Source organism: Zosterops lateralis (genome assembly GCF_965231275.1).
Source record: "Zosterops lateralis genome assembly, chromosome: 5".
Lineage (NCBI taxonomy): Eukaryota > Metazoa > Chordata > Aves > Passeriformes > Zosteropidae > Zosterops > Zosterops lateralis.
Window position 1 is genome coordinate 49,935,194 of NC_139766.1, and position 23,496 is coordinate 49,958,689.

The 23,496-nt window shown below is 36.3% G+C and overlaps 1 protein-coding gene across 1 annotated transcript in view; it reads right to left on the reverse strand.

The window, feature by feature from the left end:
* BANK1 (B cell scaffold protein with ankyrin repeats 1) overlaps nt 1-23,496 on the reverse strand; it is a gene marked incomplete at its 5' end in the record, with an annotated part of 117,090 nt that overhangs the window by 74,046 nt on the left and 19,548 nt on the right. Inside the window, 5 exons of the mRNA XM_083861087.1 lie at nt 3,691-3,887; nt 12,242-12,362; nt 18,637-18,779; nt 21,380-21,518; nt 22,653-22,801. Coding sequence (XP_083717213.1) covers nt 3,691-3,887; nt 12,242-12,362; nt 18,637-18,779; nt 21,380-21,518; nt 22,653-22,801 — 749 coding nt within the window. The remainder of the gene's footprint in view (nt 1-3,690; nt 3,888-12,241; nt 12,363-18,636; nt 18,780-21,379; nt 21,519-22,652; nt 22,802-23,496) is intronic.

Sequence of the window (23,496 nt, forward strand, 5' to 3'; positions counted from 1 at the left end):
AAGCTCGTGTCAAAGCAGCTTTCATAGACAGAGCTTATGTGGAAGGCAAACATCTGAAATACAGCCCTGATATCCCAGAAAACTACTGTCACTTAACAAGGTACTACTCCCTGTCACAGGTACTGGAAGAGCTGACTGCAGATATGTTTTGACCTGTGGCAAATGGAAAGCATTTCCTACTGGCATTTGAGCCATCAGCTGGATCAAGTGAGCTCCAAGGGTTCAAGTACAAGGACTCCTGCCAGTATTCCTACCAAATGTCTCTTACTAGTTTTAAATTGACTTGATTTGAGCAATTCAGCCTAAAAGCAATTGTGGAAAACATTCAAATAGTTGAAGGTACAGAGGAATAAAAATCAAAAGACTAACAATTCAGGATGTTATTGCCTAATGTTAAATGATATCCCTCTTTTATGGTACAGAAGAGGCAATTACTTTATCTGAACTAGAACGAAACATGCAGAAATTAGAAATGAATGCCCATTGAGGTGGCTTTGTGTTAAAATGCAAAAAAATACAATTTGCCTAAAAAACTGTTTGCACATTTGAAATTGAGTTTCATTATAATGTTCACTGAAGACTCTTTCAGGCACAGTTTCACCTTTAATGCAAGTAATTCAAGTATTGTAGTGTTCCCTCACCAGAACCGTAATTTTCAAGAAGGGTCTGAAATGCAGGAATTCTGACAGAGAAGGCAGACACTACCATGGTGGAAGCATAGATATATACAGGATTCTATTGGGTGGCGAGGTTTTAGCATTTAATGACCTTGCACTGCACTTAACACTGGCACTAAAAGCAGAAAAATCTCTTCTGGCTGAGGAGCATGCCTCATGATGTGGGATGCTTCCCTTGTGCTTTGCACTGACACATCAGGAGATCAGTTCCCAGCATCCACCAGGCACTCCAGATCTATCTTCCGTGGCTGTAACGCTCCCCACATTGACACTGTCCAGCTGCACGAAGAGGTTTTCCCTTTAAACAAGGACAGGGCACTTGTGCCATTCAGATGATCCTGTGTGAAATCCAGCCACCTCCCATGGCTCACCTTTGCCAACAGAGCCCTGAGCACCTTTCCACTAAGCCTGCTGGACAGGAATGCTGGAGGGCCTTAAAACAAAGCAGCAGCAGCTAAAAGCCCTGAGCATTGATCTGCTCAGCAGACACCAAAAAGGGCTGTACAGCCCAGCAAAGCCTGCTGGGCTTGAAGGTAGAAAGAGCAGCTGAGTTATTGCTGCTTCATCTTTTGATGCTCTCTCTCTAATCATCTCAGGGAATTCTTACTCCCCTAAGAATTCTCCAGCTCAAAATGACACTTTTGGGGTTTTATTTTTGTTTTTTTTTTTTTTTCTCCAGCAAATGAAAGACATTTTGCAGGATTTTAGAAAAATCAAATGTATGTTTTACTGCATTCATTTTTCCGGAACCCTACTGCTTTTAAAGATAGAAGCAATAATTTACTGTGTATTTTGGGGCTATTCCTAAAAGGAACAAGCAAACACAACTAACACTTTAAAAACAGTGAGAGGTATGCCAAATGCAAAAGTACTTCTATTGTAATAATAAGTAATGTCAACACTACAGCTGTAATGGGAAGTTCCAGGAACATGGTTAAACTAAATTCTTCTTGGCTCAGAGCCATGCAAATATTTCTTTTCCACATTCCCATCAATTACAGAGGTACAGTAAGTGTTTTTGTGCTTAAGTGCACTAATACAGGGGACACAAATAAGCCATTTTTCTTCCAGTGGTTGGAGCTAACATTTCTATAATATCATATTATGTTTGGCAGACTGGAAGCACACTCAGATTTTTTACTTGTGTTGCATTAGTAGGCCACACCATTTGAATCAACTGAAAACAGGTAGTACAACTGCAGGTCCTATCCAGACTACACATGTTTAGAGTATCCATACAGTAGTTTTTACTTCAATACTGGTATAAGTATTCACACTTGGGAAAACAGAGAAAAATTATTGTTAACTGTTTACGTGCAAACAATAGCAGGTATGTACAATGAGACAAGTGTTTTAATGAAAAATTACACTGTAGAGCCCACTTGCCATTTTAAAAACATGTTTTTGACTGACAAATTTATACTTAGACTTTATTAGGACAATTAATAATCTTATTAATAAAGAAAAGCTAACCAGAGGTATGCACACACTTTACATGCTTTTTAGAGTGAAATAAATCACCCTAGTGATCACTGCCTTCCATCACTGACAAAGTCTATTAAAATGTGAAAAGACTGTAGAATTGCAATGTGCTCTCTGCATATCAGCTTAGTCTGTCTGTACCATGCATTTTTCTCTTCCCTTGAAAAAGCCCCAAACCAAAGTATGAGTGCATTAGGATTAAAAAAAAAATAATTATTCATTTTCTGAAGATTCCAGTTCCATGTGGAGTGCACAACAAAGACACATCAGAAGCTGAGTTTCTACAACACTAGTGTAAAAAATAAATGTCTTATGGAATTAATCATTATCATCAAACATGAAAAATTATCAATGGAAACCATGTTTCCAAAATGTTTTTTCATCCATGTTTCAACCCTTCAGCTCATATGACCATCTTAGAAAAGAAAAGTATTTCACCAAGAGTTATTATTCATATTCTGCCTGTTCTTACCAATCCTTTATACACAACTTTACTCTGAGTATCTGACCATACAAAGACAGCACCTAGCCAGATACAAAGGTAGGGAGGTTAGGGAATACAGTTCCATTCTCTTTAAGCCAAACTGCTAAACTCCAAGAACTGAAAAGCCTGAACTCACAGTCAGTAGCCTGACTGCTACTGGCAGGAGGTTTCTGACCAGTGCAAGGATAATTGTGAGGCAACTACAGCAGTTAGAAATTGTTAAATGTGAAATTACTGACATGGTGATCCAGGAAGACAGCATGGTTTTATGGACAGCTTTATGCTGGATAGTAAAGAGGAACATATTTTCTTGAGTTAAATTTGATCGCAATCACAGTATCAAAAACTGGAGAATTATCACATCTGCACATATTACAGTAAGCACAAAAAGAGTTGAAATAGGTTAAAGCTCTCAAATGTCACTATAGTACATTACTTTTTTACTGCAATTCTGTTAGGTTTTATTTGCAATAATTTGCATGGTAGAACTATCCAGAGGCACTTATTTTTCTATTACCTTTCATGTGGAAAGGCAACTATTGCCCCAAACCCCTCCTGCATACCCAGCTGAAGAAAGATTTACTCCATCTAAAGGTGATAAAATTTACCCTTCCTTCACAGTGGCATGAACAACCAAGGCAGGGAAACAGCTCTTTTCTGAATGGTGAAGAACTGCAGTGCTAAGAGAGTTCATAGTCCCTTTAAATATGACTTTCAAAGAAGTCTTTATGTCCTACTCTAGACAGCTGGTCCAGGTGCTGAAAAGACCAATCTAACCAGGCCACATGAGGTACTTCTGGCTCATAGTTTTTCTTTCCATTACATGCCTAAAATTCGAGCAGTGCAAAAGCTCTGATCTTCACCATCAGTGTGCAAATAAAATGGCTGTACTCGATTTTGACTCCTCTTTCTGAGACAAGAGTAAAACAATATTTTCAGACAGAAGGACAACATATTAGTCTTTACAAGTAGATACTACGGGGATCTCAGTACAGAACATATTAGCCCCCTGGTTGTAGATGACATATGGAAAACACATGAACTTACTGGCAATTCTTTGATTAATTTTCTTAATTCCTCGTGCCCGTGCTTCTCCGCAATCCTTTCTGGATCATCTCCATATTTATTGGTTATTTTGCAAGCCCGTGTGGCCTCAGGACAACTGAGTAGAAATGTTGCAAGGTTCTTCAAGCCAAATCTGGCTGCACAGTGAAGTAGGGTTGGAAATTCTTCCAAATGACTATCTGTATAATGGAAACAAAGTCTTAAGAAACAAAAGTTCTGCTTTTATAGAACACCTTCTTCTATAAACATATTTTGAATATTAGTGCTGTTGAATCACAGTTATCAAGCTCCCAATATTGAAATAATATCCAAAGAATTATTTTTTCAATTAACAGTTTTACAGTGCCTATACATATAACAATAAAAAAGCCTTTGGTGCAACTGAGAAATCTCGCTTTTATCCTGACAGAGGGATTTTAAAACATGTCAGTTCTATTGAGAAATAAGCTTTATTGCAAAGGGCAGAAAATTCTACAGCCAAGATGTGGTTTTGCTTAGGTACAATATTTTTGAGGTTTATGATGCTATGTTTTGATATTAAAAATAATTTCTGAAAATTCACGGGACTACCAGACACTTGGAAAAATTTGCTTATCCCTGTAATGAAAAATCAGAGAATTTAAAGATGACTGTATTAGAAAAACATTTTTTAGGATTTATGTGAAATAATATGATTTCTATCAAAACCCCTTTTTACATTGGAGAACTGGGACATTCAACATCTTCCTGTATTTTAATTCTGTGAGTGACCACAAGTTACATACACAACAACTAAAAAGAGCAACAAAGATAAAGAGTTCAAGCATAAAAAATACTCTCTGCATAGTCTACCTTCTGTTTACTTGTAGTTTGCTGTGTACCAGCTGGTCTATAAATCAGCATGCAGTGTAACTCTTCTCCAGGCATGCATCCAGCCTGCCCCAGCACCATCAACTTTTTGCAACGAGGTCTCTCCTACCCCAGTGCAGGAAGAAAAGCTCCTCCTAGTTTGCTTTGAGCCTGGCTCCTGCTAGGGTTCAACTGACAGTCCCTAATTCATCTCATTCTCCATCACTGTCAGTCCTCTATGCAATTCAAATGATTTACTCGTTTCCATAATTTCTTTCTTGAAGAGCTTCAGTCTAGTTAATTGGGCCCTGTAGAGAACCAACTCCACCATACACACTGCTCTCTCCTCAACCCCCTCCAGCTTTACTGTAACTATTTTGAGATGATAGGCGAAGAGCTGCTTATGATACTCAACTTTGGGGTGAGCCATGTAATTCATGCGTTGCCATAATTACATCCTGTTTTGTTCTCAATTCCTTTTCTAATAATTCCTAGTATTTCATTAGCTTTTTGATCTGCTGCCTAGCAACAAGTTTATGTTATCATGGAACTGCACAGTCTTATTCCTCAGCACTAATAGCCTGCTGAAATCCTCTCATTTTTGGATACCATAGGACTGCCTTTTTTCACTTGCACCACTTTGGTTTTACCTGTAATGCATATCATCTGACATTTTACTGCATAATTACTAAATCTCTCATTCCCTACCCCCCATTAGCCTTTTTTCTTACTACCCCAAACACTTCGTTTCACTAGCAAAAAAAGATTTTTCCCTATTGCCTGACTCCTGATTTTGGTCAGTTATTCATCAGTGAGTCAGTTAATGACTCTTAAAAAAACCTACAAGAAACTCATAAAGCCCGATTTCACATTACAGAATACTTATTTTATTAACACTTCTTTTAGTTTGTCCTGTAGAGATAATACATTAACCTGCTTCTAGGTCACAAGGTCACCTGAGAAACTGGGTTTTGGCATCAACTCTTGGCTTGGTCACACCTCCTAGTACTAAAGAAATTAAATATTGTATTGTTAGAAACCTAGACATTCTACTTTAAAATTTCCTCAGAGCTCTTAAAGAATACCAGTTAGTCCTGATAACTTCTTTGTGTTCAACCTGCCAGTTTTTGCAATAACTTCATGGTTCCTTCAACTCCAGACCGTCTATTTTCACAGGTCTCCCATCCAGGACTACAGCTTAGGAATTTACACAGTTCCTTCTATCTTTCTGGAGTTTTATTTTATATCATTGTCATCAGTTGTCCTACAGGTTAGCCAGCACATTTTCAGCCCACAGTGTGATGGAAGAAGTTATGACACCTTTTGGAAATCTCTTAGCCACCAGTCTTTAACAAATTTCCTAATTTTTACATTCTTCTGTATAGTGAAATTTGGCTCAGCAGTGGTGAATTTGTGAATCCTCCTGCCCACCCTTTTTGCTCCAGCAGAATCATAATATGGGAGAGAGTAAAATCTCACCCCATCATTAAATATAAGGAACAAGAGCAATTCTTGGAATAGGCAGAGCTGAGTACTAACTGAGAAAAAAATGTTAGGACAATTTTGACTGCATTTTGGACAAAGAATATACCAGCACTATCCCACTTGAATATTATTTTGACAGAAGGAATTTGAGTGGGTGACAATTTAATCAAAAGTCCCATTAACAACCCTAAACTGATTTTGAAACAAATTTAGTGTTGCCTGACTTTTATTTCCACCAGGCAAAGAAAAATCTAATCAAGAAACTGTAAATACACAACACCTGTGTAAATCAAACCACTTGTTTTATAGGCCTTGGAAAGTTGAACTTCCAAAAACAAGAGTATGTGTTGTAGTTTATATTCCCTTGTAGTTGCAGTGTGCTTTAAAATCCTTTGGGCTACAATAGGCCATCATAAAACTGCATAGCAGCTAAGTTTTTTGAGACAAGTAGATGCTACACAACTTCTTTATTCAATATTGCTCAACACTTTAATTAAAGTTCCACAAACTGGGAAACTGGGTTAGATTCTGTCATTTGAGGAACTATGATTTTTAGCCCAGAGTACATGCATTTGACTTCTTATTTTTGTCTAGATTTTTCTAAAGGTAGGAAAAAACAAGATTCTTTTTTAAAAAGTGTTCAAACCTGAGCTAATATTTAAAAAAACTTCCACAAATCCTCAAGCTGCTTTTCTTAAAGTTGTGGGTTTTGCTATTTTTTTAAGATATCCAGCAATGCAATAGGTGTTGAGCAGTAATTTTAAAGAAGAGTAAATTTCATGAACTTTACTCAATAGTTTGCACCCCGTTAGGAGACATTAGACAGGTCAAGCATAGTCAGTAGAAAGAGCCTTAACACAGTATTAATAACATGCTCCAAATGAATTTCCACTCATACTAATGGAATGCCAAAAAAATGGTTGCAAATCTGAAAAACAATCAAGTCTATACTACCAATGGACTGGATGCTATGATTTCTTCACCAAAGAAAGAGAGTAGGTGGTATTCATAAGCATGCCCTAGGTAGATATATACCTGCCTAGAATGCATTTCTGCACTCTTGAAGTAATACAAAACAGAGGTATCCCAAAATCTCTTCAGCTCCTTGCACCTGAGCTGTTTTTTCTGGTCACCACTCAACTGCTCCCTAGCTGAGCTTGATATTCAGGCAGGACTCCTATGCTTACATACTTTGAACACTACAGGAGACTACATTATTACAGGAGACTACATCATTAACAAATGAAATACCTCAGCCAGTCATGGAGTATGGTAAAAAGAAAAAAAAAAATTAATCAATTCCCTAAAATAAGCTTTTTAAAAAATATTGCTCCTTGTAGTAAGCAGAAAAAAAAGTCATCAGGCAGGAAAACTTTAAAAGCAATGTTAGTGGTGCAGTGAGATCTTCTACATAAAACTCAAAAAGGAAATGAGTAGTTCAAACAGGTAGTTTTAATCTCCTCTGCTCATGAACTTGAAGCCTCGTGGCATCAAGTTGTGACACAAGGCAAAAAGTCGTTATGAGGACTCACAGACAACTGAGCTTCACTAACTTAAGACAGTTTTCAATACTCTGATTTTCAGGCACTCAACTGGCAGCGCCCTGCACTCATATAAAGTAGGACACAATCTTCAAGGGCCAAACTTTCCCAGTCTTTTGGTAAACCCTTCCCCCAAAACACTGAACTACTTGAGACCACCTCGGTACAATTGTCTTGGTAAATGCTATACTGACAGTAGAGATGGGTGCTGTTGTTTCAGCAACCTCAGCAACATTTCAATGACCATTTCTGTATGTGGTACCAGTGGCTGTGTACCAGTAGTCACACTCTCTGCTAATAATAGCTAGTAATAGTTAGCTAGTAACATAAGCTAATAGCTTTGTCTCCCATGCAGTGAAGGGAAAAAATATCCTTGGGTTTGGCCTCTCAGAAATTTCTCCCCCAAATCCATATGTAATTATGAAATATAGTAAAGTTAACGACCTCAAAAGAGATGGTTGAAGCCTCCTGGTCTTTATTTTCTGCCCTCATTCTGAAAAGAGACACTCCTAACTTTCTGAATCCCTCCCAAGTCACTAGGAAAAAGTGAAGAACTTCTCTCTTTCCATCAGGTTCTACTGCAGAAATCAATGATGACTATGGGTACCACTGTCAAAATAACAGGTAAAAAAAGCCCACTGCAAGATCTATTTGTGTTTGTTTTTTAAATTATAATTGTTCTTTAATTGCCAATTCTCAAAACTGAACTGAGCTCTTAAGACAAACTAGACATTCTGCTGTAAAGAAAATTGCATCATACCATGTTTAACCACTTTAAATAAAGTTTTGTATTATACACAGTAGGAAGAAGCTGAAATTATTTGAAAGCCCATGTGCTTCTGGCAGAAAATACCATTCCTGAACTTGCAAGTTTGTCACAGTGAATTGGTGAAAATTGCTGAAAATTTTGTCTCCTGTGAAACTTGAACAACTGGTACACTTCAGCTAACTATACAGAACTGAGCAAAAGCAATAGTTGTAAGGGTAATGAACAGCTTTTACTCATCATCGATCCTTTAATGGAGAATGTTAACAGAGAAAAGCTGTGGCTGTTTGGCACCTATACTAAGAACTGGTTAGCTGGAAGGAGAGGTTAAAGGGAAAGCCCTCAAGTGGCACATTTTAGAGTGCTTTAAGGTGGCTTCTTCGACTTTCAACTTACATTGAGGCCAGTGTTTGCTTTTAATTAAAGTTCTATTTGATATACACAAGGTTAAGAGGGAATTGCCAGAGTTTTTTTTTGTATATTTTGTCCTGTCATAATCTTTTCTTTTCTCTGCAGAGAATTCTGGAAAACCTCAGCCATAAAAGAGAGCACAAAATCTAATATTACTGTATCATAGCATTGTCTTTGCCTGCGGGAATTTTCATAAAATTGCAGTAAGGAAACTGCAGCCTAGAGTGATATTTCTGCACATCTTGTAAGACATCCTTCTTTTACTTCTCAAATTATTGAAACAGGATATGGTTGTTTTTCTTAGCAATTTAAATAGCACCTAAGATGACTTCTACAGTGCCAATACCAGTACCTTCTCCCTCCCTCCATTTTTCTGCTAGAAGCTAAAAACCCAGACTCTATTTCTTCTTTTGGGATAGATGCTTCAACTTGGAAAAAAAGAATTACAGAAATCAGGATAGGATTTGCTATGTTGCTAGCAGTTTTGGGTGACAAAAAGCACTGTTTTCTACAAAGCAAGTTTAGGACTTTTCATAAGCATCAGTAGCTGAGTTTAATTATAGAAATAGTAATAGATAAATTGTAAAAAAAGACAAATAATTGATAGTGGAGAATGAAACAAGTTTTCCTCAAGTAAATTGTTATTTCTTAGACAGGAAACAGTGCAACGAAAATTCCCAAATCTCAGGATTCTAAAAATCAGAATTTTCCAAGAAGAAACATGTTTCTCAAGAAAAATTTTGAAATATGAGTGCGGATTTGTTAGTATGCTTTGACTGGATTCTATTACCAGAATATAAAGGAATAATTCACATACAATATACCCTGAAATCAACTCAGTATGGAATGTACAGTATTTCAGACAGCATTTCCACCTTTAGTTACATTCTTTCACAAGGGATGACACCACCACTAAAAATCTCAGACAAGTCTTGGCTTTGTCTCCAGTAAATGCTGTTTGTTAAACACAGTATTTTCCAGTGGTTTCTATTCAGTCTGCATTTAGCTCGCTCCTCTGTATCAGAGTTAACCTTTTGCATCTTTGCCACCTATTTTGACTTTACCAGCCTAGACACTGACTGCTCACAAGTACTGCATTGTCATACTAAAAAAATGTTGAACAGCCATTATGGGGATGGGAGTGGCTCCTTAAAAATTATGTAAGCAAACATGTATCTCATGATGTTTTGATCTAAATCACTGTCTGTATAGAAAACCATCATACTGCATTTTAATTTCATTATATCACATGCCTTTTTATTTACTTTTACGCTCTCAAGTTTTTAATCACACAGCTGCACACTTTGTGAGAAGTCATACCATGCAATTCATTAGTTATCCAATGAATTAATCATAAGTTCTTCATTCTTGGTTCATTTTGAGATTATATCGAGATCTTCCATGTACAGAAATTTACCAGTTGCAGAATTTCTTAGAGAACAAGGGCATGGTCTATATTTGGAGTGAGGTTTGAGCTACCCCAGCCTGGGCCCCACACCAAGGTCTGTGAAGCCTGTGGCACAGTTAGAAATTCAATGTTAAGGTGTTAATGAGGGACAGTGGGTTTTCTAGAGGTTAATGAGTATAGTAATTAGTGTGAACAATTTAGCCACCTTAAGTACAAGTTAAACAATGTTTGTTTGCATTTTTCCCTGTGCTGTATATGCCAATGAGATTGTAACTGCAATTGTAAACTATATAGAAGTGTATATAACCTGCCATTTTAGACAAAATAAACAGAGAATGTCGCAGTAACCATATTGGCTGGATCTGCATTTGCTCCCGTCTAGCTTCCCATTTATATTTAAGGGTTTCCCTTGCTTTATTTATCAGCTGTACCTTGACGTGCAAGAATGTTTAAATAAAAGTATCCATATAGAACAATACAGAGAAAGATTTCTCTTCCCTTTGCCTCATGCTGAAAGCTTGCACTCCTTTCATACACTACTGGACATATCTAGTGGCTGTTTGGGATGCTTTTATGACAGTCAAAGACACAGGTTTATTTACCTTTTTAGGCAGAAGAAGGATAAGAGTCTAAGCCTCCCACATTCTGAGTGCTTCCAGCACTGCAAACACATCTTTCTTTCACGAGGAATCTGGGCATATAAATTTGCACCTTCTTTGTGGGCCATACATCAAACCAGTTAATTTTAAGGTCACTTTTGGCTCAAGCAGTCAACTTGCTCTTGAAACACACAGACTTTTTTGGGGGGCCATAGCAGGTTCACTAGCATTATTCTCAATATTCAAAAACATCACCAGATCTAATAGTTATTAGAGTAGTGAAAAATCTTTTGCTCAACAACTAACATTTCACAAAGGGAAAGACTCTTGAATCTGTGTTATCCACCCCTATCCTGCAGTCTTGCACAGGAAAATATCAAGGATAGGCACCTCATTTATTTGCTTCCACTAACTTTGACATTTAAGCTCATTTTTACATTACAAATTGAATCATATTTATCTAATACAGAGGAGAGAATTGTGTCAATAAAGAAAAGGAAAGGAAACATGATGGCAATCCCAGCAGTGCTATCTTTAAAACCTGTTTGTATTTGGTTGTGAGAAATGGTAGGTTTACTGATTGTAGAGAGCTTATTTCTCTCAAAACCATAGTCCAGCTACACAAAACAGAAGTCAAGCAGCATCCTGAACACATCTTTCTCAAGCGTTACAGAAGAAAAACACATTTTCTTGAGTATTGTTTTTCCTTAAAAGTTTCTTTAAAAAGCTGAGGTTTAATACTCATTTGAAATAACATCATAATAATGCTTTCAAAACACAAGCTAAATAACTACACTCTTGATTTATTGCAAATCAGTTTGAATCCCTAGTATGTGTTTAATGAATTCAACCAGGGCCCTGCATTTGGTACCAACAGCAGCTTCTGTTGATGCATGACTGAATTGTGCATATAATGTATCTATTTCATAGAGAAACCCTATTTTAACTCACTAGGATGCCTTCTTTTAAAAATTAAAGATAACAAAATTATCTTTTTGCCCGAAGTAATGAAAACCATTAAGTGCATAGGTACTAAAAGTGACTGGAGAAGTTTAGCATTGCTCTAAGATCAAAAGCCATTGATTCTCTTCAGATAAAGAAAACTTTCAGATTTTCCCCATACTTGGAAAAAGTGAAGTTTAAATTGCATTGCAGAAGAGCAATTAGTAAAAAATGTATAATGTACAGGCATCTCCACATGACTCTTATTGCTCATTTTCTCTGTAAGTGTAAATCTGCTCAGCTGTAAAGCTGTCGATTTACAGTTAATCCAAAGATGATCAAAAATCCAGAGAAGTATAAATACAAAGTAAGGAATCACAAAGTAATGATTTACAGAATTCTTTCTCCCATTTTTTTCGGCTTATGTTGTCTTTATTGTGGATTCTTCCATTTCACTAGAGGCTTTCAATACTTAAGAATTACCTTATTAACATTTAAAAGTAATAACCATAGTATCAGTAATAACAATCAATACATAGAACAAGTGACTCACTATCTTGATGATGGTGCTCTTTTTCACTTTGGAGTGGGCTGAATTCATAAGTAGATATTTTGCTTTTCAATAACGAAGTGAGAACATTGTCTACCCTCTCTACAGAAGAAAATTTCAACGCCTGCTTAAAAGAAAGAAGAAACAAACAAAAAAATTAGTGCATTTGTCAATATGTATTTTTAACTTTATCCTCAGAGTATTGGTGAATCAAATTACTCAAAACAGTATCATGGCAAACTCTCTTTCAGTGAGAGCAGCACAGCTTTTGAAAACTATAGAAGATATATATATAGAAGAGATAACGACAACACGATCCAACTGTACATAAACATGCATTATAACATATGAAGCTCATCCATGACTTAAAAACTTCTGGATGAAGTGGAAGGACAGGAAGATCTAAGTTTTACGACAGCAGTAATTCAGGGTGAGTTTAAAGATTACAGTAGCTCTCTGTTACCCAAAGCTTTTACATTAAGATTGTGGACTTGTCCAGGTAGGAAACAGCTTCAGTTTCATCAGCCAAGACAGAACAAGAAACTTATATCAGCTGATCAGATAGATCAGCTTCCTACTAAACACACAGTCTTTAGACAAGGGAAATATGTGCTGACTGCCAGGAGATTTTTGAGTGCCTCTTTCTGGACAAAAGGTCAAGATCTATGCCTAACAGGTTTCAAGGTAGTCATAATTAAATATTTCTTTGCCTGGCCTGACAAGAGAAGCCTGACTACAGAGATTTGAAGAGTAAGGATATTTTACACCAAGTACTACACTCTAGACCAGTCTGTGCTGCACTGAGCACCAAAAGGAGCTCAGACACAGCAGAGAAGAGGTCAGGGAGAATTGCTTTACTCTGCTCAGAGTCAGTAGCCCTGTGTTAAAGTTTGCCTTCCCACAGCTGGACTGTTGCTAGTCAAGATGATTCTGGGACGACTAAAATGGAACATCTTCAGACATGGTTAGCATATGAATTTAAAAAGAAAGTATGACTGACATGCTGAGGAGAAAATGACAGGGGGGTGTACTGACGAAACATGAAGTTTAATTCCCAAGACTGGGAATTAAAAGGGAATAAGAAAAGTAAGTATGATGTGATCAGAAAATGTTCAATGCAGAGGCAGGATATAATTTTCATCCAACTCCTACCAAGAATTAGAAGAGATATTTATTTAGCAGATAGGAATCTAACAATATGATTGTTTATTTTTCCCATAAATAACCCTGATCCTTCCAATATTAAGATATGTAAAAACCACTGCATTTCTTTTCACTCTCTTTCTGTGCTACACTACATTCTCAGCATTTTTTATTCAATAATTATGAACACAAGTAATAATCTTCAAAAAGCAAAGTAATAAGCATTAAGAAAAGACTTCACTTAGGAAAAAAGATCTTTGAGGTTTGTTCTAGAATAAAAATCTAACCTGAGTACAAGACTTACTGTGTGAATTCAGAAAGCATATGCAAAACCTCTCAAAATATCTATAAAACCTCCAAACTAGTAACATGAATAACAGCGCTACATTTACAAGTTATTAAGAGGAATAATATAAAAACTCAGTTAAAAAACAATTCTATTATTTCTCATTCCAAGTCGGTCTTCTTAGATAGGTTATCTTTACCTTAACAGAGTTCAAACTAGAGTAGGACAAAACCAAGGAACAACACAGGAAACTAGCTCAGATGAGTGCATATGAGATCCTGTGTCATGAAGAAAGAAGTTCAAAACCATTGGTATTCACTGAAGCAACTGTGTAGTAGATATCCCACCATGCAGAGAGTAAGATTTAAATGAGCTTCTAGACAGACTAAGCTTGAAGTAATATTTTTCATCTCCTTTTAAAGTGGCAGGGATACCCCCTACACACTGTTCTCCCTATCTAAATCTCTCTGTTCAAAAGAAAATGAACAAACAAAATCCTTCCCAACAATACCTGCCTCTTATCTCCTGTCCTGAAATTCCAGAGGAGCAATTTCAGACAGAATCCATTTCAGACTGTACTGTATACCCAAGATAAATAAGCACTACATGGTCTCTTTTCAACAAGCATTCTGGGACATCTTGCCTACTTATGTGAAGATAACAGCTAAAACAACAGCAAAACAAAACTAGTAATAGGGCCACTCTGCACTATTCAAGTCCATATCATAAAGGGCACCTCCCCAAGAAATAATTTGGTTTAGAGACTTACTTTATTGCCCACTCCTGCCCCAGAGCATCACAGACTCAAAGTCTGCTGTGTTTACGTATTTTAATGTACCCTATACAGATCTCTATAGGCCCAAGAAATCTCACCAACATTACACACATGAAGTTCCTGGGGAAGTTTCACCAAATTGAACAGAAGCAGAATTGTATTTAAAACTGAATTTAAAATTAAGCACCCTGCAAGAGAACTCTGAGCCACTCAGGAGTTTGAGAAAGCCCACATTTTATCCAAATAAAGATTTACACACTAGAGAAAACAGGCAATAGTGCTAGTTTCCCCTGACATCCTTGCAGCCCCTCAGAACTAAGCAAGTGAGTTTCTAGACAATTCTCCCCATACTCTCTGAAGCACAGCCAACTATTCTCTGCTCCAGAACCAGAGATCCTTCCATGCCTTACTGCTTGTCCCAGTACCAGCCCCCCAGCTGTAGGCACTATTTCTATTCCCTCACCCCTTTCCAGAGCAACATGACACAGCTGTGAACAAAAAAGCCCCAAATGCTGGCCATCACATCTGGGCTTCCAAAAACATCCTTGAAGAAGGAGACCACCAAGCACATATTTTGCTGCCTTTGTCAACAAGATTACCTACACTCTTTTATAACTGCTAACCAAGCCCTGAAAATGTGTGTCACTGAAACACAGAATCCAGAGCCAGTAAACTAAAATATTCCACACTGGCTTTGGCATAACAAGGTTACATTTACATAAAGATGAACTTCTTCATTAGTTCTTACATATCAGACACTACTTTATATGGACTTCCATATCTGGATTGCTTCTGCCAAAGAGAATGGTTTAAAAATGGTTTAAAATCAGTCAGGCATTTATGACAATTTCAGCTAGTGATAGACTATGGACAACTTTCATGCCTAGAGGGAAAGAAAGAAGCTTTTAAAAACAGCTGTTGATGTGGCTGAGAAGATCGAAATATTAAATACAGTTTCAAATTAAGTATCTCTAGTGATCAAGTAGAGATGCATACAAAATACCACCACATAAGTCATATAGCTATTTTACAAGTTTTCATAGAGAAGGCTGCAGTTTATTTTAATTATTTTTTTCCAATATCCACTGTAACTTGAATCCTGTTTAATGACTATTACAAAGACATAATTTAAAATATCAACTATATCTCAGAATCATAGGAGTATTATTCAACCAAAGTTTGTAATAAAGACTTTCTCAATCCCTTTAAATATTCTAAGTCACTCAAGCCAGCATGAATTTACCAACTTCAGTAATAAGACCTTAGCTTAATTTTTTTTTTTAAATTTTGAAACCTAATAAATCTATGCCAGGAAACTCCAACACTAAATAATTGAATCAATATTTCCATTTGGTAGAAACTCTGAGAGAAAAATCAATACAGCATATAAATCCAGCAGAATGCTGAAATGATTAGCTGATGTAAATTAAAAAATGAAATATGAAAAAGTTTAATTATGAATTATAAAAACCTTAAAATCAGTCTATACATTAGGTTACTGTAAGAACATAAACTCCCTAAGGGAGTTTCTGAATACAGAATTATATAAAAGTGAGAGAACCAAAAATCATGACCTTTAGCCAACTTTCACTCTCCTATAGTCTCATAGGAAATCCATTCAGCATTATGATTCTGTTATTATGATCCCAACTCTTCCTACTTTAACATTTTAGGATTTTTTCTTTCAAAACTCATGCAAATAAACTTATTTAATTTTATTTATTTATTCAATTATATTTTAAATATTTATTTTGTTGTTTAAAATGTCTTGTTTATGTTGCTAAGTGCTTTTTAAATTCAGAAAAATTTGGAACAGAAAATTGCAATCTATCAGATGTAGCAAAGAATTTTATCCAAAACCATGATTTGTAAAATCTTAAATTATGTTTAATCTAAACCTTAGCTAATACCAATCTTTAATTGCTCTCAAAAAAACTGATCCATAAATGTAGTGGTACCATAGTTTGATAGTTTCCCGCTAAGATCCGTGTATTCATCTGGCCATCACTAAAAGGAATGGATAGCTGTAATCCTATTTGTTGGGTTTTGTCTATCTCTTTGGCTTTACTGGGGGACAAAGTGGAGCATCTCAAAGGAGCTGGAAAGGTTGGCAAGACAATACAGAATACAATGCAAGCATTTTACCCAAGAACTGTGTCTATAGTATGAACTAATGCAGCCATTTGCTCTCATCAAAGAATTTTAATAAGGAGATACTTCTCAGATCGCAAGTATTTGTGAAAATCCAGAACTTTCCCTTGAATCACAGACTGATATTGCTTTGATCAATAATTGCTGTAAGCTTTTCTATTTTATATCAGTTTTGTTTTCCTTCATGTTTGATTGTTACTTTGCATAGACAAATGACTGTTGCCCCAGGATACTTTTGCAAACAAGTTGATAGTCTCAAAGGTTTTAATTATCCTGGTTAAATAGAAGTTACTACTACTGCTGTTACTTGATGGGAATTTTAATTAGTATCAAGTCTGTTTTGTTTTTCCTTTTGTGAACATATTTTAAAGATTAAGTTAAATTATGTTCTGTAAATTGCATCTTCATGATGCAGCTTGTTGACATTAAATCAGGAGCTCATTTAAAAAATTTGCAGAAAAATTTTAGCTGCCTTGGTAGTTAGTGTACCTCACACTGAGGCCCAGCAGGTACCATTAAATGAGACAAAACTTCCCACACATAGGTATACTTACAGAGCAATTACCATTAGTATAGTTTGCAACAGAGTAGCCATGACATTGTGTGGACTGTAGAGCTTACCCAATTAAAAACATTTTTTCGACATCAGTTTTTCGGTTACCAAAACAATAAAAATAATAGCGTATAGCATTGTCACCTCATTGAAACCCTTGCTTATTATTCAGAGGAGTAAAGGTGAGGAAATGTTAAACATACTTCATAATCATAATGCTACAGCTGTACTTCCTGGTGTGCACTACTGCTTCACACAGAATGATTTTTGCATTTGAATATGACTTGAATTGCATGTGCTTTAATAAATACTATTCATGCTGGTTAAATGAAGGGTCAAACTCCTGAATAACACAAATAACTCTGCAGTGGAAATATCTTGTTTGTTGTAGATATCTAGTTTACCATGTTAATGATAAATTTTTTAATCATTATGGCACACTTATGCATATGGAACCTGTTGGAAGTTTACTTAGATATACTTCAAAATACCATACCATGGATACCATAAGGAATTTAAGAACACATTTGTTCTTTGAGTTGCAATATTTTTCTTGTGCAAAAGCCTGTTCTCCTAGAACAGAAGTAACTTGTACTTGGAAGGAATCTCAGCCCTAATAGAACACTAATAATGCAATACATCATATTTTATTAATCCTTTTGTTATGAGTGTAATGCCTTAGGTGGTGGATAAGGTATATTTGTCACAGGAAAATGAGATTGTCTGCACTGGAAACACAATCTATTATTTTTGTTCTGGCTTTGCAATTACAATATAGACATCATGCAAAGTCTGCTTGGGCTAGCCACTATTCGACAAATGATACTTGAGATTCCATCCTTTCTTAATATATGCTTTTTTTCCTGATTATTTCTTATGTGCCACTGGGAAAGAACAGGCTGCAGAGCACTGCAGTCTGCTGTGCTGATCTGAAACACAGCTCAAAATCTGATTTTTTCTAAATATATGCAAAAAATCTGCATGGCAACCAGCAAATCACATGAATGATAATTCAGCAGCTGTAAATGGACTCTATATGAACAGCAACCTATAGCTTCCCATGCAAACTACCCCAGAAAAATTTGATTTGATGGCAAATGAATAATAACCCTCCAAATACAGTGTGGTTTAAGATTACTTGCTTCTATTGGTTTCAGAACATACGAAAAATAACACTTTTAATGGAGAGGGATTTCACTAATATTTGTTCTTATTTTCAACCTTTGTAGTGCAGCATGGTGCTCACTGGGAGTACACAGCACAAAGGATGTTTACATCACTCTCTAAACAAAACAAGAAAATGGAAAATTTGTTTTCTCTTGCCTTACTTGCTTACAACTAGACATTTCAGAGGCAGACCTCTTAATCCCGAGCCTACTACTGAGGCATTGCAATTCACTGTGCAATCAAAATATTGCATACTATCTCTTAGTTCGTTTAGGCACTTACACTCTATTTTTCTTTAATTAAAATTTGAGAAGTCAACTTACCTGACAAGTGAAAGCTATTGGGTCAGCCACTTTCTTTAAAATGGGTTCAATTTCCTCTAGTGCAGTATAGTATTCAATCTGTGCTGTCGTCTTAATGACTCCCCCACAGTAGACATTTACATATACAGGGCCAGCAGGAAAATCTTATAAAACACAAATCAGAACACCAGCTGAAAATATTTTACAGTCCCAGACCAGAGATCTCAGGGAATGAGTAAAAGAACAGAGAATATCACAGAAAAAAATATAGAGTTGATGAACTGACTGGATTTGTATTTCACAAATTATTCCGTGTAGCCAGTTTGTTTTTTTTTTTTTAATTCTAGTCTTTCAGTCTAAGATCACAAAGCTGACAAAAGAAAATCTTTAAATCTGTATACAGCAAAGCTATTGTATTGCTTCACATTAGAAAGGAGATAAAAACAGGATCTTAATGTTTCCAACTGACCTTTGATAGACTGATGACCTACAATCACCTCTCTTATGCCTACATGCTGAGGAAAAGTTCATTTATCACAAATAGTGCAATTGCTATTCATCTTATAAAACATCTTTCTTAATTGCAGTCAAGGTTCTCAAAATTGTATTTGAGCTAGGTTGCAGAACTTGCAGTATAATTAATCCATTCCAGTTGTTTATCTCGTAAAAGCCAAAGAGAGAGGCACTTGTAGTCTGTCACCTAAGTATGACTCGCTCTGTGTGTGCAGCACAAACCTACTTTATGAGCACATTTCCCAGTCCAGTAGTGTTTGTTTTGCCAGGCATTCTGCTGGACCATACTAGCACAGTCTTCTTAAAATACCAACTCTGCCCACAAAACAGTGAAAAAAGGGGCAATTCTGAAGATGGAGAAGATGAATAAGGCCAGAGAAACTAGTTTCATAGTACATCATATTAAATCACTCAAATGGAAACTGCCCAGATGTGGGATTTAAAGAAAAAACAACAACAAAACACAGCATTTCTCCTATAACATCAGATCACATGCAACTAAAATAGGATACTTCCAAATTTTTACTTCTCCAGATTTTAAAACAGAATAAACATCAAACACAAATGATACAAGAAACATAATTAAACTTGACTACAACTCTCTGCCAATTTTTTCATATTTAATTTACTTTTCACATTTTATTTCTTCACCTACTACAGACACCTTTTTGTGAACAACAGTGTTCTCACCAAAAAAAAAAAAAAAAAAAAAAAAAAAAAAAAAAAAAAAATTAAAAATTTGGAAGAATCTTTTAAGATTTGTGCATTAAAAGTGCAGCTTTTGTTCTCTGAAATCCAGTTACAGTTGGAAGCTCCCTGTTTGTTACATACCTTCCAGTCAGGTTTCTAAAAACAAACTCTCTACACCATCACAATGATAAAGAACTCTCAGCCCATACGTGGCCATTGTCTCAGGACAGTGTTCAGGATGAAAATCACAGAATTAATTATGTCGGGAAAGACCTCAAAGATCATTGAGTTCAACTTCTGACCAACCACCAATCAGTCAACAAGACCATGACACATGTGCCACATGCAGTCATTTCTCAAACACCTCCAGGGATGTGACTCCTCCACCCTCCTGGCCAGCCTGTTTCAAATGTTTAACAAACATTCAAGTGAACAAATTCCTCCTGACATCCAACCTGAACCTCTTCTGGCACAGCTTGAGCCACGTCCTCATGCCCTGTTACTGGTTTCCTAGGAGAAGAGATCAAATCCCACCTGGCACAGCCTCCATTCAGGTAGGTTATAGAGAGTCATCAGCCTACTCTCCAGGCTGAGCAACACCAGTTCCTTCAGCCACTGCTCATGTAAGTTACTCTCTAGACCTTTCCCCAGTTCCACTGTCCTTCTTTGGACAAAATCCAGCACTACAGTGTCCTTTTTAAAGCATGAGGCCCAGAACTGGACACAGCCCTCGACTGGTGCAGTCTCGCCAGTGCCGAGTCACAGAAATCATCAGGTCACAGAATTACCAAAACATAGCTCCAAGAAGCCACAGTGGAAAATTGTAGCCTATGTGTAGGTATTTCCTCCTATCTAAGGTTATATTGCAGTAATTTTATAATAAAATTATTGCAACCATATTATAAGAAAATATAAGTTCCTCTGGGAATTCACAGCATGCAGTCCAATAGCAAACTATACTCTGAAGGCATAGGTGAGAAATGTTTTAATTCTTAACTCACATCAAGAATGGGGATAGGTGTGCCCCTTAAATCTACACGGATCTTCTAAGAGAAACTGTTAAATAGTTGAAACTGTTATCAAATATTTACAGACGGGGCAATAGAAAAAATCATTAGGAACTAGCAAAGGTGAGTGATAGAGAAATGGCATGAATAAGAACAGAGAATAGAAACTATTTCCTTCATCAGTAAGAATTATGAAGAGGAGAATAACCAGATGTACTGTAGTAAACATAAAATGAGACATTTAGTAACAGAGTAATAAGAAAAGAATATTAGGTTTGCATTTTATGGCAGTAATTTGGAAGAATGTTAATCTGTAACTAATCAATGACATTTTAAGACTGCCATTTGCCATTTAATAACAGAAAACCAATCTAATAGAACCTAGGTTCCTATGAATCACAAGGCCTTGCTTCTCTGCTTTATTAAAAGTTATGTGTGAAAACATAATACAGGAAACACTCACAAAATAGCAGAAAGGGAAACTTCTTATCAGAAAAAGTGAAGGGACTTGAAACCTTTTAGTTTTCCTTAAAGGTAAAGAGTATTTTTCTTACCTAGGGCTTTCACATATTTGACCTTCTTGTTCCAAGAGGCTGTCTGTGTTCTAATTCGTTGATTATTTGCTATGAATTCAATTTCTAGAGTTCCTTCATCTATTTCATCTTTCAACAGAATGAATATTTCACCAGGGTTCTACAAAATTAAAATGTGTTCCCATTAGTCCTTCAGAAAATTATATTGGAAATGTAACATTATATTGAAAGTGTATTGAAAGAACTTTCCTTTACCAACAGCTTTGTGCAAAAAAAATGTACTACCAAAATATCATGGTGTCTCACTGTTTCCTTTAGTATTTTACTTACATGAAAGACACAATTAATGTAGTATTTTAAATTCAGCTTGCATAGGAATACTTTTTAAAAGTATTTTAAATGCATATGTAGGTGAACTGTTACATTTTCTAAGACTCCTCTACTTTATTGTCTAGAAAAATGACATCCATGCTAATAAGAATAATCTAAAATACTTTACACTCACCTTCTTACAGTAAGGTGATAGTAGACAGAAGCAGCAGCAGCTGTGAGACAATAGCCCTCTACTACCTCCTGAAGCAGAGGCAAAATCACTCCCTTAGAGCTGTACTGATATCAACAATGAAATGATGTGTTAAGCCATCTTTAAAAGACAGACAGCAAACAAAATCTTTGACATTCTGTGTACACTGCAACCTCCATACTTGACCGTGGCCATTCACTTATATAAAGGAATGCTGTGCTGGATTTTGTACTTCCTCTGTTTATGCTGTCACATGTTTCTCACAGCCACTCTGATTAAAAGCACATATGAACATTTATGTCCACTGCATATGCATGCAGATATGTACATATAAATAGTTCTGATTTAATTTATACTCGAACTAGGTCTGTGGTCACACAAGCCCTGTGTAATTCATGGTATGGCATATATGCATATATACATACACCCATCCTGCACTCTTGCCAAGAAAATTGCACATCTCTCAATAAGTGCCTGATTACTTGCTTCCTCTGAAGTATAAGGCCCATATGACAGTAATACTTCAACTCAAGTTGTTAAATAACTCTAATAGAGCTGTCTTCAAACTACTTTACTTGCAAATCTTTTGACTGCAGTGTGGATGCAACACAAAGGAAAAATAAATCCCACTGCAGTTCCAACGCACTCTTGGTTTTGGTCCCTTGACAATTTTGGAAACAAACAGCAGATATAGTATGAATGAGACTGCAGCAGGAGGAGGAGAAGAACAATGACTGTTATCCCAAAGATTTTAGCATCCAGAAGTCTTACCTCACATGATATTCTTTTTGGAAGCACCAATATTGTCTCCTTGTTACTTTCTAATCTTTCAGAAAGCACCTCTGTTTTAAAAGCAAGGTCTATTTCTTCTGATGCTCCTCTGACATCGGACAAGTTAGTATCAGAGATAGTCTGGTGATCTGAAATAAATAACATGAAATGAGAACATTGTTAATAATCCTAATCCAACAAAACATGGCAATGATGTGGTTTCCAATGCATTACTCATATGGCCTTTGGAATCACATTAAGGACAGCACGGAAAGCCTGGCAAAATTGTCTTAATGTAAATGTGATGAGATGTCCTCCTTTGATAAAGAGCTTGCCTCTGAAGTTCTGATCCTTCAGCCTTGGTTTACATGAACAGGCTCTGCACATATGCTTTGTCTTCCTAAAACAAAAAGGGACATAGCCTTTAGACTGAAATAGTTGTGAACAGCAAAGTCAGGGAGATCAGCAAGTTCTGTCATCTCAGAATTCTCATACACTAGGATAAACCACGATTTTTATCACTCTTCTTTTCTTTATATGTAAACAACCACATGCTATTTGTTTACAACATCAACTCACCTGTCTACAGGAAGAGTTTACACGATGGCAGTGATATCTGTAACATGGTACTATGACAGTAGGCACAGATTTCTTTGACACATGGTCTTTGCCTGCCTTAATGGACAAAAGGATAGATGGAAGCCATAACTTTTTAAAATAGGATAATCTGTGTTTGGAAATGCTACGCCATTTATATAGGTAGCTTGCAATCAGTTTCTTTTCTGTACCAGAAAAGGTCCAAGAGTCTTTAGCGAATATAGTGAATCCTTCGCCACATTGCAGA